General features: G+C 31.4%; 1 protein-coding gene across 1 annotated transcript; it reads right to left on the bottom strand.

Annotated features, from left to right (window-relative positions):
- Positions 1 to 1,305: 1,305 nt before the first annotated feature.
- LOC139502023 (uncharacterized) lies at positions 1,306 to 14,493 on the bottom strand. Its single transcript, XM_071291342.1, has 5 exons — positions 14,397 to 14,493; positions 8,661 to 8,959; positions 5,983 to 6,311; positions 3,840 to 4,045; positions 1,306 to 3,149 (listed from the first exon to the last, which is right to left on the bottom strand). Exons 2-5 carry the CDS (start codon positions 8,957 to 8,959, stop codon positions 2,730 to 2,732), a joined length of 1,254 nt encoding a protein of 417 aa, XP_071147443.1. The 5' UTR covers positions 14,397 to 14,493; the 3' UTR covers positions 1,306 to 2,729.
- Between the last annotated feature and the right edge of the window lie 1,168 nt (positions 14,494 to 15,661).

The following is a 15,661-nucleotide window of genomic DNA, read 5'->3' as shown; positions in this document are numbered from 1 at the left end:
ACTTTTAAACTCTGTGCAAACAAAATGATTTTCAGGTATAACTCATGTTGTCAATTTTCGTGTTTTACGAAATAACTGTATGCACTAACATTTATTTAAAGGCGATATTGACTGTAGCAAACATCTTACTAACCAAACCATTTTTGTGATGGCTGCGACGGGGGTATTGAATGATATATAATAGTTTCTTTGCTTAATATTCTGTATGTTTAACGTCCAGTGACCTCGACTTGACAAATTTATCTTCGTTGATCGCCGTTAATGATAATAAATTCTTTGAAATCCATTACTTATTGAGTTTCCCAATTTGCTCAAATCAAGAATTAGCGAAAAATGCTATCATTGATGAGTGTTATAACTTATGTTTTGGGTTGGGTTTTTTGGCTGATTTTGTTGTACATTTTTTCCTTATTCAAATGCAATTGTCATGTAGGGCATGTCAGTAACTGCTTGTAGTCTGTTGTTATTTATGTATTATTGTCATTTTGTTTATTTTCTTTTGTTTCCTGGTCTGACATCTGATTCGGACTTCTCTTAAACTGAGTTGTACTGTGCGAACTGTTGTCCGTTTGTTTTTTCTACATTGTATAGAGGTATAGGGGGAGGGTTGAGATCTCAATTTTTTTAACCCGGCTGCATTTTTACGCCTGTCTCCGGCCTTTGTTAGTCTTTTATTATTTTTAAAGTAAGTTTATTGTGTATGATTCGGTTTTAGTATGACGTCCATTATCACTGAACTAGTATACATATTTGTTTAGGGGCCTAGCTGAAGGACACCTCCGAGTGCGGAAGTTTCTCGCTGCATTGGAGACCCATTCATGGCCTTCGGCTGATGTCTGCGCTCTATGTTTGGGTTGTTGTCTCTTTGACACATTCCCATTTCCATTCGCAATCTTAGGATCGTGTATTTATCATTTTTTGTAACCTTGTCTCTATGTAATGCACTGAATTCTATTCATTTTCTTTTCTGAAAATGTCTATATGATTATGTTGTCAAATTTTAATTTCTATCTTCTTTTTGTTGAAAGGTTGCGCGGATGAATATATATGTTGTCATTTTCTCACTTTTGGTTAGTTATCGCGAATAATTTCCGCGACAAAAAAAATTAAACAGGTTTTTTAGAAAGTCCCCATTATGACCTTTACCCTTAATATTTGCAAATTTTCACAATCTGCGACATCAAACGTCATCATATTTACCAAAATTTGCAGCCATGTACATATATGTTGATCAATTAATTGCTATAATCAATTTGTCACCACACTCAATTATATACACAAGTATCTAAAACACAACAAACAACAAACAGTGTCACTTTTCTTTAATTGTTAAATATTGTTTTGATATAAAGACTGCAGTCCGATTACAATAAGACAGATGTAATAACATTAACGGTACCCATTTTCCTGCACCTGATGCGCATTTCGACAATACATGTCTCTTCAGGGATGCTCGTGGCCAACATATTTGAAAATCAAAGCTAATATAAAAGATGAGGAGCTATAATCTTAGGGTAAAAAAAGTATAGCCAAATCCGTGAAAGGAATCAGAGTTTGCATGAGGGAGATACATTCCTTGATTTATAATAATTACTTTTTGTAAGAGCAAATTTCAATAACACAAACAATTCGTATTTTCATGCCAGTACCGAAATACTTGCTACTGGGCTGGTATACCCTCGGATATGCAAATAAAGAAGAAATGGTTATAGGTATCAATTTTCACTCATTGATTCAAGATCATTAGAACACCACTGGTTATCGTTAGTAGCAATTGTTTGAAAATTGACATTTCAATAGGTTCTACTTTTATAATTCAGAATTTACATGTTTGCTATGAAGTAAGTCTTAAGGTTTCATATTCTAAAAGATGAAAATTAAAAAAAAACGACATGTTAATTGCATGGGAAGAGGATTTGAATAGCGATCTAATGAATCATTTACCTCGTCATTTAATTGAGATGTTGACTTTTGTAATCAATTTCTGAAACAGGTTAAATGTATTAATATGACATTTAAACTCCAATATAAAAAATAATTTAAAACATTTTGAATTTAAAGTCCGTCAGACCGTTAGGAATATCATTGAAATGATGCTATTATCTTTTTTTGTTGGATCAAGAAGTTGGATGGGTGTCAAGTGATAAACTTTTCAAGTTAAAAGGTATAGTAATGAAAAATATCAAACTCTAAGGAAAATTCAAATCGAAAAGTCCTTAGTAAATTTGCAAATACAAAAGATCAAACACATGAAACAAATAGAAAATATGTCATGTTTCTGACTTGTTACAAGCATTCCCTTATGTAGAAAAGTATTAATTTGAAAAAAGCGCTTCAGACGCATCTAAATTATAACGTGTTTTTTTCACTTTTTTTACCTGGTTTGATAGCTGGCTAAAACTTCCCCTTGAATAACGGGCGCATAAAATACCACTACAATGACAAAAATGTGTGAATCAAACATTCAGATATAGTTGTTAGAACTATTAGAAAAAAACAAGGTTCACAAAAGTCAACATTTTTAATAATCCAAATCACAAAAAAACAAAATCAAATATGAAAACAAAGAAAAACAAAATGGCACATAGTCAAAGCATCTAAGCGAATAAAAAAACGTATAAAAATGACCATGGTAAAATAAATGAATGGGTGACCAAAAGGAACACAAATATAACTATCTATAAAAAAAAACATTCAAAAGAACAACTATTTAGTTTTTACCGTGACAGTTACCAGTGTTTAATATGATTTTCGTAGATATACACTAATGTGGGAAAAATGACTATCAAAATAGCTAACAGCAATGTGGCTAAACCCACGCGAACAAGTTGCTTCGCAATATTCGACAGTACAAGCAGAAAAAGAGAAAAGGCGATGGGAGCAATAACCAAGGTTGAGCTTAAGAACCTGTAAAAATGGTAAATAAAGCCTACATTTGGTAATGTGAATTCATATTTATTGTTCAATGTATTGTTGGTTGTAGCAAAAATCTTCTTCTGGTCATGGTAAAGCATGAATGTGAATAAAACCAGGATCCACGCCCAAATGGTAATCTGTATAGGAATACAGACCCATTTTATAACTGTCAGAAGCATTCGTGCAAGGAAACCATGCCAGTCTCCCCGTGGTCCAAGATGAGGATTGATCACCTGTAAACATATCGTATACATGCTTGTGATTATTAAGTATATGCAACCTTTTTTTCTAATTTCAGAATACGAAAATACTGGTTCTTATTTTTTTAACCTTATATGTTTTTGCCGGCACTTTTATCTTTTAAAGTTTTTCACAACATGATTTGACCCAACCTAGATTCAAACACATATACTATCCATATTGCACACACACACAAAAACATCATATTTTGACAAAATGGCCAAAATGGGCTTACTTTGGAGAATGTTATGTACTTTTATGAAAAGAACTGATTTGTTTAGCATTAAGGCTTATGAAATTAATCAATTTAGGAACCAAATTGTGACCTTTTTGTTGTTTTATGATAAAGTTGATATTTTAGGCCATTTTGTGCCATTCGTGAACATTGTCCTTTGAAACTTGCGATTAAATTGCAACCTAATGAATTGAAGATAATGTTGACTAATTCAACGTAGGGTCTATTCCATTTTCAAAAATTAACAGTACTTCTCCGGTCTAAGCTTTACAATTTGGATATCGGATCAAATCATTACAAAATAATTGTTAGTTACTTGCAGTTAAAGTGCATTTTGCATCGAGATACTGATGTTAAAACCCATTCTAAGAAAACTTATTACCTTTTGACCCTTATCGTCATCTCCATCATTTCGTAAGTGTTGTCAAATTTCAACATGAGTACAAACCTGTTCAATAACTTCCAGTACGGGGATATCAATTTCAGGCAAGATTGTCCTGTGATATATCATTTTTTTGTTAGCACCAGGACAATAATTTACTATCAATTTAAAACTATCTCTTTCAATTCCCAAATCCTTAAGGAAGTCAGTGATCCTCTTGTCATTATGTCTGAACAGATCTTTCTTGGTCATCACGCCAAATATTGGAATTCCTGAATAATGTAAAAAAACGTTCAATTGAATTGTTAAATTATGAAATTATAGAATCCCTTATCTTCTGCTTTTGCGTTGTCATCTATTCTCGCACTGTGAATTATTTTCTCATATCTAAGGGCAAGGCACACACGTTTTTCTTAAATTGTATACAGTAATAGCATAAAACCTAAAAAAAATAGTACCAGCTGAACACTTTGATAATAAATTATTTTTCAGTGTGTGCAGTCATAATATAGGCCAATATTTTTGAATATCCAAAATATATTTCAAATACTGACGAACGGATCAAACCAAAAACGACCTACAGTATAGCAAAAAACAGACAAGGAATCAGAGCTTTGATTTTTTCGGGGAGAGATTGACTTACAAAATAGAATTGAATATTACTTATAGCGTTGTCAAAACGTGAGTTCGTATATCGTAGATTTTAATGAAAAATATAATAGTTTTCCTTAAAACAGTTTCTTTTTTCATCTTTTATCCTAAGCGGAAAAAGATTGCATATATCGTGCAAAAATTTGTACTTCTTATATCAACTCTCAATAGTTAAAAGCAAATAAATTTCGCAATACGCTCGTTTTAGTAAGCAAACTTTAGAAGAACATATCGTGAAAAGTTGTCCTTCAAGGATAATAACTCCTGAAGGGGTCAATTGACAATTTTGGTCATATTAAACTTTTTGTAGATCTTACTTTGATGAACATTTCTGCTGTTTATTTTTATCTATAATAATATTCAAGATGATAACAACTTCAAGAAACTTCAGAATTTCCTTAAAATCATTTATTCAGAGGCAATAACCAAAAATTATATACTTGATTTCGCTGATTACTTCAGGACAGGTAGAACTTGAGTTAATGAATACTTTAACTTCTTGACTTTGCATTTATTGTTTTAAGATATAAGTCAAAAACTGTATTTTACCGCATGGTTTTTTTTAACCGTGTCGGCCATGTTTGTTGATAGATCAAACTTCGGATACAATTTATACACCTTACGGAACATTCAGTTAAAGTTTAGAAATAGTGGGTCTAGTAGTTTCAGATAAGAAGATTTTGAAATTATAGAAATTGTGATGAACTTATTGATTAAAATTGTCTTTAAAGGGCAATTACTGCTTAAGGGTTCAATTGACAATTTTTGTCATATATTATTTTTTTGGTAGATCGTAATCATTAGTAATTTGCTGAATATTACTATTGTTACAGTTTATCTCGGTAAGTTTAGTAATTTTAAGGAAATTTTGTAGTTTTTTGTTATTATCTTGAATATTATTATAGATAGAGCTAAACTGTTACAATAATATTATTCAGCAAATTACCAATAATTACGATCTACCAAAACGTTAATATGACCAAAATGGAAAGTATTTTGCCCAGTAGTGTCAAGGAGAAGTGGTTTGAAATAGTTGACGACGACGACGACGAATGCCAAGTGATAACTTTATATCTCACATAAAGTCCGTCTGGCCCGGTGAGCTAACAATGTATGACTGTCTTCTTTCGTTGGATTTTAGGGAAAACAATTAGATATTGTTATTGGGAACAGAAATGAAAATGAATGCGTTGACAATATTAATCTTTTATCTTTCAGTGGTATTTTATTCGGTGAATATGAATATCCTAATGCATATTTGAGATCCAAATTTATTTTAAACTACGATTCTCGACTGTTTTGTGCTAAATTTTCTTCAATCTCGAATACTATGATTTGAATATAAACACGTATATAATGAGAAAAGAATCCGAAAATATGCACCTTTATCATACTTTTGAAAAGACAACAAAACACTGGTTATCACCCTGCTTAGTGTTATATACAAACATCAAAGATATAAGTTTGAAATTGGAATAGGTCTGTTAAAATTTGTTATGGATATTTGAACTGAAAATATCATGAAAGAGTTTATTAAGTATTTTCAATAGTAAGTTACCTTCAAGATCGTTTGCCACTTCCCTTATGCATTTAAACAATTCTGCTGTTAATGGCTCCTTTGGGTCTGCTGTTGTAACAACAATAATTCGATCTATCTTTAGATGTTCTGCCCGATGGAGCATTTTGGTTTTAAAATCATCTGGTGTATTCTTATACATGTCCAGAACATTTTTAATCTTTTCATTTTCTTTAATTTTTCCGTCAAATAATGCTCTCAAAAGCGCCCTATTGAAGTTAACATCTTCATCTTCCAAACCGTTAATATCGATAAACGTTGGAAACAACACCTCTGGTTCTTCTTCATAATAATCTCTTTTAGCACTGAAACTGAAAAAAAGTAAGATTCCAAACACCTTTATGAAAATGTTGAAGAAATAAAGCTTGTTTTCGAAATTGAAAATTGGACTCACAGACGAATACAAATGGCACAGGACAGACCCATCCATAAATTGGGAAAATTTTACGTTTTCTTTTTATTGTTGTTGTCCTAAATGAGCCCCGTTTTAATCTGCTCCTACCCCAGTATATTAGTGAAATCATCAGATATTAGGAAGACAATTTTCTAAATCGTTGCCCATTTTAGTAATGCAGTAGTAAGGACATATGAAAGATGTACTGTGTGGAAGAACGTACATGTCAGTTTGCTCTTGTGTCACGTTTTATTCAGTTCAGATGACTTGAATGTTGTTGTGGTTTTTTTTATTCTTAGTTCGTTTTTTCAGAGGTTTTATATAAACTTATGTGCGGATGCTTATGAATTTCCTGATCTATTTCATTCTCTGGTTTTACGAGAGAATAAACTTGTCATGCAAATTAGTAAAGTATTTAGTAGGTTGAAAACCCTTTTTTTTAGTTTATCGAATGCTTGGTGGTAACCTCTCGACTTCCATACAATTGTTTATGATGTTCGAATCAGAACGTGACCTTAATGTTAGACAATTTACTGTCACTCCTAACAAGTCAATTTCGGCTAAACATTCTGTTGCAGAATCAATATAAAGAAAGAAAGATTCAAAACAAGACAAGTCACCAGAAGTTTCAAACGCAGATTTGTTTTCAATGAAGACAAAGTACTTTAATTACAAAGTTTCTGGCCTAGAGATGATTTTTTTTCAGAAACAACAGAGATATTAGTAAAAAGGGAAAAGGAATCAGAGAATTAAATTTCAGGGGAATCAGTTAAAATTTGAACTAAATTGTGGTATCCATTTAACTACATTGAGAAGAATCGACCAAAAAAGGCAGTCAGGGTACTTAAAGATCCGTCTGTTCAGATCATGAAGAGTTAAATTAATAGGAATAGCAGATAAGTCCGAGTGCGGTTCGAAAACTGTTAATAATTCCTTTCAGATGAAGTGGCTAGCGACTTTGGAATAGGAGAAAAGAATAAGCACAGCAGACAACAGGGCAGTCAAGAATACATTTGAGAAACCAGACAAACTTAGGAGCAGATAGCGACCGCCGGAAGCACTTGGTTCAGCACCTCAAATGGCATGTTACAGGTGGTTCTGATTCTATATTTCATCTGCAGCCCTTGCGAGGGGTGTTTGGCCCCAAGCGGCTTGTCTTTCGGTCACTAAAATATCTTCAATACCTCAGAGGTCTGCTTCAACTGTGTGGCAAGCAAGGGAACATGGCAAGAACTGCAGAAAAGGAATGGAAAGAACAGGGTCTACTTAAGATCAAAACAGCGACATTGTCGAGGTACAATATTTTGATATTTTTAAAACATTTTATGAAGACGAAAATTGCAATTCTGATATTTATGTCAAAGGTCGTTTAAAAAAAATCTATCAAAATTTGGAAACAGATTATTGCTTCAGATTTCATTTTTAATGTTATTTTAGACTGTTATAAAATTCTGTTGCTCAACTAGCCTGAAGAAATACTTTACGAAATAAATAAGCATTAGATAATAGTGAATTTGTTTCAACAACTATTATGGATTTGATTAAATTCGAAGATTGAAAAGTAGTAAAACAGTATTTATATTCTAATTGTTTCGGTTTTGTTGTTGATATGAAATCAGTACACCATCATATTGATATAGTTCATGATTATCAGAAATACTTATGTTTCTCCTTGAAATTCGGAGGTTTTAACAGTTTTTATCTTTACTGGACTTGATTTTGGTATGAAATCTAGTGGATATATATTTACTAAAGTCGTTAGACGTTTAGTAAAACATTTGAGAAAGAAAGAATCCGTTGTTTATTTAAATGACGAGTTCTGTTTAGCCAAGAATGAAAACACATGTAAATTCACTCTGAAGAGTCGGATCTTATCACATCGAGGTTTGTATTAAACAGAGATTAATATCACTGGACACCATCACAAAAAATAGAGTGGTTATGTTTATTCGGAATTTAGACATATCTAAATAAACTCATCATTGGAACAAGGATTGAAACTTTGTTTTCGCGCCAGAGCGTCACTGATGAGTCTTCCGTAGACGAAACCGCGTCTAGGGCAATCTTGGTAATTTTAATGAGTTCATCTACTGTTTATATGTTCATTGGTGTATACAGGATTTTTGCGTTTCAACGAACTATGTTATATGGGTTTATGTTTTCCAAAATGTTGCATACTACAAAAAAAGCAAAACCGTGACAAATCTATAAAATTTGATACATACCACATGTATGTGTACAACGACTTTTGGTGTATAAATCTTACCTTCTAAAATGTTGTGTAATACTGGATAACCCTCCGCTGTTCATTCCAACTTTTGAATACAGCTGCCATTTATCTTTCCTTAAGCTTGCTATTACTGTGTTAATGAACGAACTTTTCCCACAGCCTTTGGCACCTATTACCGCGACATTTAATACTTGTTTGCCAGATTCCACAGTCCCAACGGATTTTCTTATAGATTTTATGAGCTTTTCTTTTACTTTCCTTTTATATTCCTTATCCTTTGTTTTATCTGGTAAGACGTCGTCGCCATCCTCAGCTGAAGAAAATTCATTTTCCATCTGCAAATTTGAAGTGTGGAGGACTTTCTTTAAACGGTTTGTACAAACATAGATTGAAAATTAAGTTGTAGTTAAAACTATACTTCGCCTCCAGTCATAGACGAATTTCGGGTAAGACTTAAAATTCGGAGTTGAATTGAAACGATATAAATTTTGATTAAGTAAATTTAATAGTAATCATATTTGTAATTCTCAAATCATTTAATTTGATTAATGTAATAGTTAAAATATCATAATGCTAAGTTCAGGTTCAAATGAGATAAACAAAGAAAATAAGAGAATTCTCTTCAAACTATTCATGACTGAAACCTATCTAACTTTTTAAACAAACAGACAAATACGAAATAGGTCAGGGGGTTCTTTTTTTTTGTATTTCTTTGTAGATTTTTCAAAGCCTTATACATCTATACTTAGTATAAATACTAATTAATTGAATTTTCATTGGCATAGAAGTATTTATTCGAAGTTATTATAATATTTTATTATCATTATCATTAAAGGTTGAAAGACCTATTGAATTTGTTCTGATTATTATTATAAGGTCTTTCCACTTTTCCGTGGAAAGACTTATTGGTTTTCTTCTGATTATTAGGTCTTTCCACCTTTCTTGTGGAAAGCCCTATTGAATTTGTTATGATTATTATTATTATTATTATTATTATTATTATCATTATTATTATTATTATTATCATTATCATTATTATTATTATTAGGTCTTTCCACCTTTCCGTGGAAAGACCTATAGGTTTTGTTCTGATTATTATTATTTTATTTTTTTTCTTCCGCCAACTTTTTATTCCTTCGCTGTTTTTTTTTTGCTTAGACATATGGTATATGATATCGAACAGTTAATACGCTTTTGAAACTGACACCGCGTAACAGAAAACTTTACCTTGTAAGAGTTATCTCCCCGAACACTGTTTTTCTTGATATTTCTTATACGTCGCAACCGTATAAGAAACCGACAAATTTGTTTTACCAAATTGCTCGTTAGATCCTCAGGATGATTTGATTTATTTTGACCGAAGCTATCTGGAGACTCCATATGAGAGTTATCCCCCTTATGTATATGATATAAGTGATATGCATTTCTAACTTGAAAACAATAAGTGATAGAGGCCTAGGGTCTTTTGATTTAAGATCCTTGGTCCAAAAAAATGAAAAAAAAGGTCAAGGTCAAAGGTCAAGGTCAAATTCTAAATTTTGATTTTGGCTTATTTTCACTTATTTTCATTAACCTTATAAGATATCGACAAATTATTTTTACTAAATTGTTAGTTGCGACATGTCGTAACTTATAAATTTTGGTTGCAGGGGTGCGTAGACAATAAACGGGAGTTTTCGCCTCTCTTATATTAACAATTATGCGTAAAGTGATATTACGCATGAACCATACATATTAGGGAACTAGTGTCATTTGATTTGAGATGTTTAGTCTATGACCTTTAAGTTGAGGTCAAGGTCATAGGTTAATTGAACGTTCTAGATTTTGACCTTTGCTCGAAATTCATATACTATATACATCATAAAGCCATAGGAACTGACATTTTCAACTGAATTTTAATATTTTTATTTCAAAATAGAGCCTTATTGGTTGAAAGACCTTCAATGTTCTCTGAACAATTGGTTTTTAATTATTATTGAGAGGGGTAGGACCTTTTTCGGGACGTCGGGATCGGTTGTTTTTAAGCTTGTGATTTCGAGATAGATCCTTTCGGGATACGAGATTTTTTTTCAAATTTCGGGATGTCGGGATCTTTTTTTAATTCGTGACCTCTGGATTTCATTTTTTTAAGCAGAGGATTTCGGCTCCTCATTATTATTATTACTGTCAATTTTTCTTTTTCTTTTTTCTTTCAAACTGAGTTTTTGAAGACTATAATTTCCATCCAACAATGCTCTCTTAATCATCCCATTTTACCATACAAAATTAAATTAAGTGAGGGAGATTAAAAGGCTTTGGATGATGTTGTAAAATTTACAATGACGACGAAGGAATTGGTTCTTTTCACGTTTCACATGAAAGTTTTTCACCCTAAATGGTACTAATTATCATATAAGGCTAATCTATCTGATTAATAGAAATAAAAACAAATAGGTTTATACAATAAAAGAATTCGAAACAAAGTTTTTTTTATAATAGGAAAAAATACCAAAAAATGGGAGTTAGAAGTTAGAAATTATATGAGGCAACAACAAACTTTAATATAACATAATTAGCTATTCTTAATTGCTAGTTTGAACAAATAAAAAAAATTAGGTGCAGAAACAAAAAAGTGTGAATGCTAAGCGATCTAAATTTTAACAATCATTACTAGAATTTGTATATTTATTGTAGTAAATGCAATAATTAGTACTGCAATACATTATAGCCTTATGCAGCAATGAACTATCATTGACATAATTTTGAAAACACGACAGCTCAGAAGGACAATAAAAAGTATTACAATATCATTCACATAATAGTTATCAATAAAATTAACGGTACCAATTTTGTTGCACCAGATGCGCATTTCGACAATACATGTCTCTTCAGTGATGCTTGTGGCCAAAATATCTGAAATCCAAAGCTTATATAAAAGATGAAGAGCTTTAATCCAAAAGGTCCAAAAAGTATAGCCAAATATCAAAGGTACCAGGCTCATAAGACGCATCAGTGACGCTCATTTTAAAATAGGTAAGAAGCAAGTACAAAGTTGTAGAGCATTGAGGAACCAAAATTCCAAAAAGTTGTGCCAAATTCGGCTAAGGTAAGCTATGCCTGGGATAAGAAAATCTTTAGTATTTCGAATAATATGTTCTAGTGAATAAGGCGGCGTAATTCCATGTCAATCATATTGGATTGTAGGCACAAAACTTCATCATACTTTATTTTTGAACATTCTGAGAATCTCTCATATGTAGCCGAAAATGTCTGGGTTTTTTGTCCAGATTTTGGCATTATAGATTTCTGTGCGAACCTTTAGAAATAAATAAATGACGTATTAAACCATGTAATTATTAGTCGGGTCTGCTCTCCCTATAAATTGTTTGCTAGAAAAGTCCTCTCATTTAAGCTTTTAATTTTCTCGAACTCGAATTTTGCTACGTTTGCGCGAACAAAGGGTATTATGTTTGCTCTAGTTGACCTGTTATTTATCTGAATTTGAATCCGTGGGTTTAATTTTATACTAAAACTGACATGAATTTTACCAAAATTTTGTAAAAAATAATATATATATTATATATGAGTCGTTGATCTTTTAAAAAACACTTTGTGTATGTAAGTGTTGAATTGAACACTGTGTGTATGTAAGTGTTCACTTAAACACTGTGTGTATGTAAGTGTTCAATTAAACACTGTGTGTATGTAAGTGTTCAATTAAACACTGTGTGTATGTAAGTGTTCAATTAAACACTGTGTGTATGTAAGTGTTCAATTAAACACTGTGTGTATGTAAGTGTTCAATTAAACACTGTGTGTATGCAAGTGTTCAATTAAACACTGTGTGTATGTAAGTGTTCAATTAAACACTGTGTGTATGCAAGTGTTCAATTAAACACTGTGTGTATGTAAGTGTTCAATTAAACACTGTGTGTATGCAAGTGTTCAATTAAACACTGTGTGTATTCATGGAAAAGGAACACTTTTAGTATATACAATCTGGAATTAACACAGTATGTGCATTTTACTGTCGACGAAAACATTGTAGAATTCAGCCCTTATCAATTACTTGTATCCAATCGATAAAAGATAACATGGGTGCAACATTTTCCCAGTATGAAATTTAAAAAAATGTGAACCGAACTTTGCTATAGATTTAGCTTTTTAACAAGACCTTTTAAGACTGACTTATGCATCCCGCCAATATCTGTCTGTGCTGTTTTCATTCTTTTGATTGTTTTTTTTTTGTCATTCATTTTTGCTTATACATATTATATGCTTTGTCTGTATTTTATTTTTCTTTGTCGACATATTTGTTAGTATAATAGATTATAATACAATGTTGAATGCTATACTTCTTTTTTTCACCTATAACGTCTGTTTTTTTTTTGTTCACACATTGTTGTCAATATTATGTAATTTCATGTGAATGTCATACTGTCAACGTATATTTGTTCCGTCTAACAGAAGTTCTAATGTAAACTTTGTAATATTATATTATATACCATTTATTCCGTTAGGAATATATACTGTTATGTTTATTCCTGTGGAAAGAATATTCCAGAATATTTTTTTTCTTTTTGGAACCTATATTATGAAGGAACTTCTATTCCGTGACAAAACAAGTGACAGGTTTACCTAGGTTTAATTCACCTTTTTCTAAATGATGAACTGCCTTCATCCAGTCGGGATATTTTTTTGTTATTCCACTTTTTCAGAGAGCCATTGAAAGCCTTTCAACAACACATGTTTAATTAAGGTTTAATTGATAAGTTACGTGTGGTCTCCATAATATAAAAAGCATCTTTGCGACTGATGGTAAATGAGTAACCTTAACATATCAGGCATGTCAAACTAAAAACGGAAAATCACTCTTTTTACCGTTAAATTAGGTAACAAACATTTTAATAAAATATTAGAGCGTTTACTTTTATGCTTTGTGTGGAGCAAATATGCTTTCTGTGGAGCAGCGATAACAAGTAAAAACAGTTTACGCGAAGATAACTATGATACCTTTATGAATGAAAACTTGCCACAACGATATAGATTGGAGTTTAACAAGTGCCATTAAACAATAAACAACCAATAAATTAATTCAATCGGCTGGATGAGCTATCAATGTACATGAAACCGTATCAAGATACACATATCCTGAATGTTGTTGAGTAAATAAATCACAGAAATTAATGCTGTTGATTCAAAATTTCGGTCAAACGGGGTTTTGTAAGGGATTCACTTAATATTACGAAACGGCATAAACAGCTGACCTGAAATTTTTCGATAGATCTTTATAATATTTCAAATTCTAAATTGTATTGTCATATATTAATCAACTTAAAAGATTCCTGACAATATCATACAAAATGAATCATGTGGTTTATGACAAAGTATAACAAACAATTAAGTAAACAAATTTAAAATGAAAAATAGTTTCTTGTCGTTTAGGGAACAATTATTTACACGTAACCCAGAAGAAAGCTGGAGGTCGTGGTTTTTTAAGAGATGAATTTTCCAGAGATAATAAATACTATATTACAGCATTGGCCAAACTATGTTCTGTTTTAAAAACTTGTGACTTTTCACCTATTACATACATATATTATTTGTATTTGTTTTCTTTTAATATAAGGGAGATAATTGACTACTTTCATTCAAGGGCTGCTAACTATTAACCAATAGTTGCTTGGTTACTAGGTGTATTGAAGTGTACTTGTACTTGTTACGAACTAACTGTTTGAAGCTTGATGGCGATAATCATTTGAATTTGAATTAATATCAAAACAAGAAACTTACCTTTAATACCTACTCACGATGTGTATGAAGATTATAAAAGTTATGTCTGCAGTGTGACGTTAATTCATTGTTTGCTATGTATAAGGAAGTACAATATTTAAATTATGAAGGTTATATACATGAATGGTTTTCTACATTTAAATGATTGTAAAACTTACAAATACACAATGTAAGATATTATCTGTACGAATGTGTGAACAATTATATATAAAAAAGAATGCATTAATAGTACACATAAAGCCGTTAATCGTAAATTTTATCGAAATTTCCGTGTCTAAATAATGGAAACATATCATACGTTCCCCTTAAAAGATAATAAATATTTCATGTCAATTGTATGTCAAAAAGTCAAAAAAAATGTGCTGACTACAGGGCTGGAATTAAGAATTAGAAAGGGAGGCGTACATAAACAGTTAAAAAAATCAAACTTGTTGTTTACCCGAGTGTTTTACAGCTTTGATGTTTTATACTTTTTATACAGATTATTTGTGTTTCAAAAAAAAATGTTTTTAAATTACAGCATTTTAACTTAGAGATACAAGATTCTTTATTGAAATAAAAAAAAAGTTTTTGCACTATTTCTTTTCTTTATTGAAATTGGTATAATCAACTCAAAATATTTTGGGAATTGGTTTTTTTATTTCAAAAAGGGGAATTAGGCTTTTTTAAATTACATAACACACTATAGGCTCTAACACTAATGACCGCTATTCGACTTTGTAGTCTAGAATATATTTCATGTTTAGCTAATTATTTTTGTCATTTCAAGAATGTCTACCTATTATAGATTCAAGACAATAGGCAGATATGTGAAAAAAAGAATCGGTTCAAATTCGTCTTTCTACATTATTCCTATATAAACTTAGCCGAAATTTTTAATGTAAATTGCGGGTATGTAGATCTCAGCATTCTAAATAAATCTGTCCTGATACGTTTTCTATATTTATAGATGTTTTCAAGATGATCGGCAAAATTTGCAGAGTTTTTCTATTAGAAGCCATGTGAGCCGTGTTGGTTGACAGACGTAGTTGTCGAACACATTATTTATTACCTAGATATCCATATAATGAATCGATTGTGGCCAAGTATGATTTAGTTTTAGTCCAGTAATTTCACGGGAGAAGATATTTTGCAATTTGATGGACGACAACGACGACCGACCACAGGAGATTAAAAAAAGCTCACTTGTATGCATAAAGTAACTTAGGTTAAGATTTGTTCCGAACGGACGGATTACTCTTCATATCCAAACATATCCTCTACAC

The sequence above is a fragment of the Mytilus edulis genome, chromosome 13 (assembly GCF_963676685.1).
Source record: "Mytilus edulis chromosome 13, xbMytEdul2.2, whole genome shotgun sequence".
Taxonomy (NCBI): Eukaryota; Metazoa; Mollusca; class Bivalvia; order Mytilida; family Mytilidae; genus Mytilus; species Mytilus edulis.
This window is presented reverse-complemented; position numbering and strand designations above follow the sequence as displayed.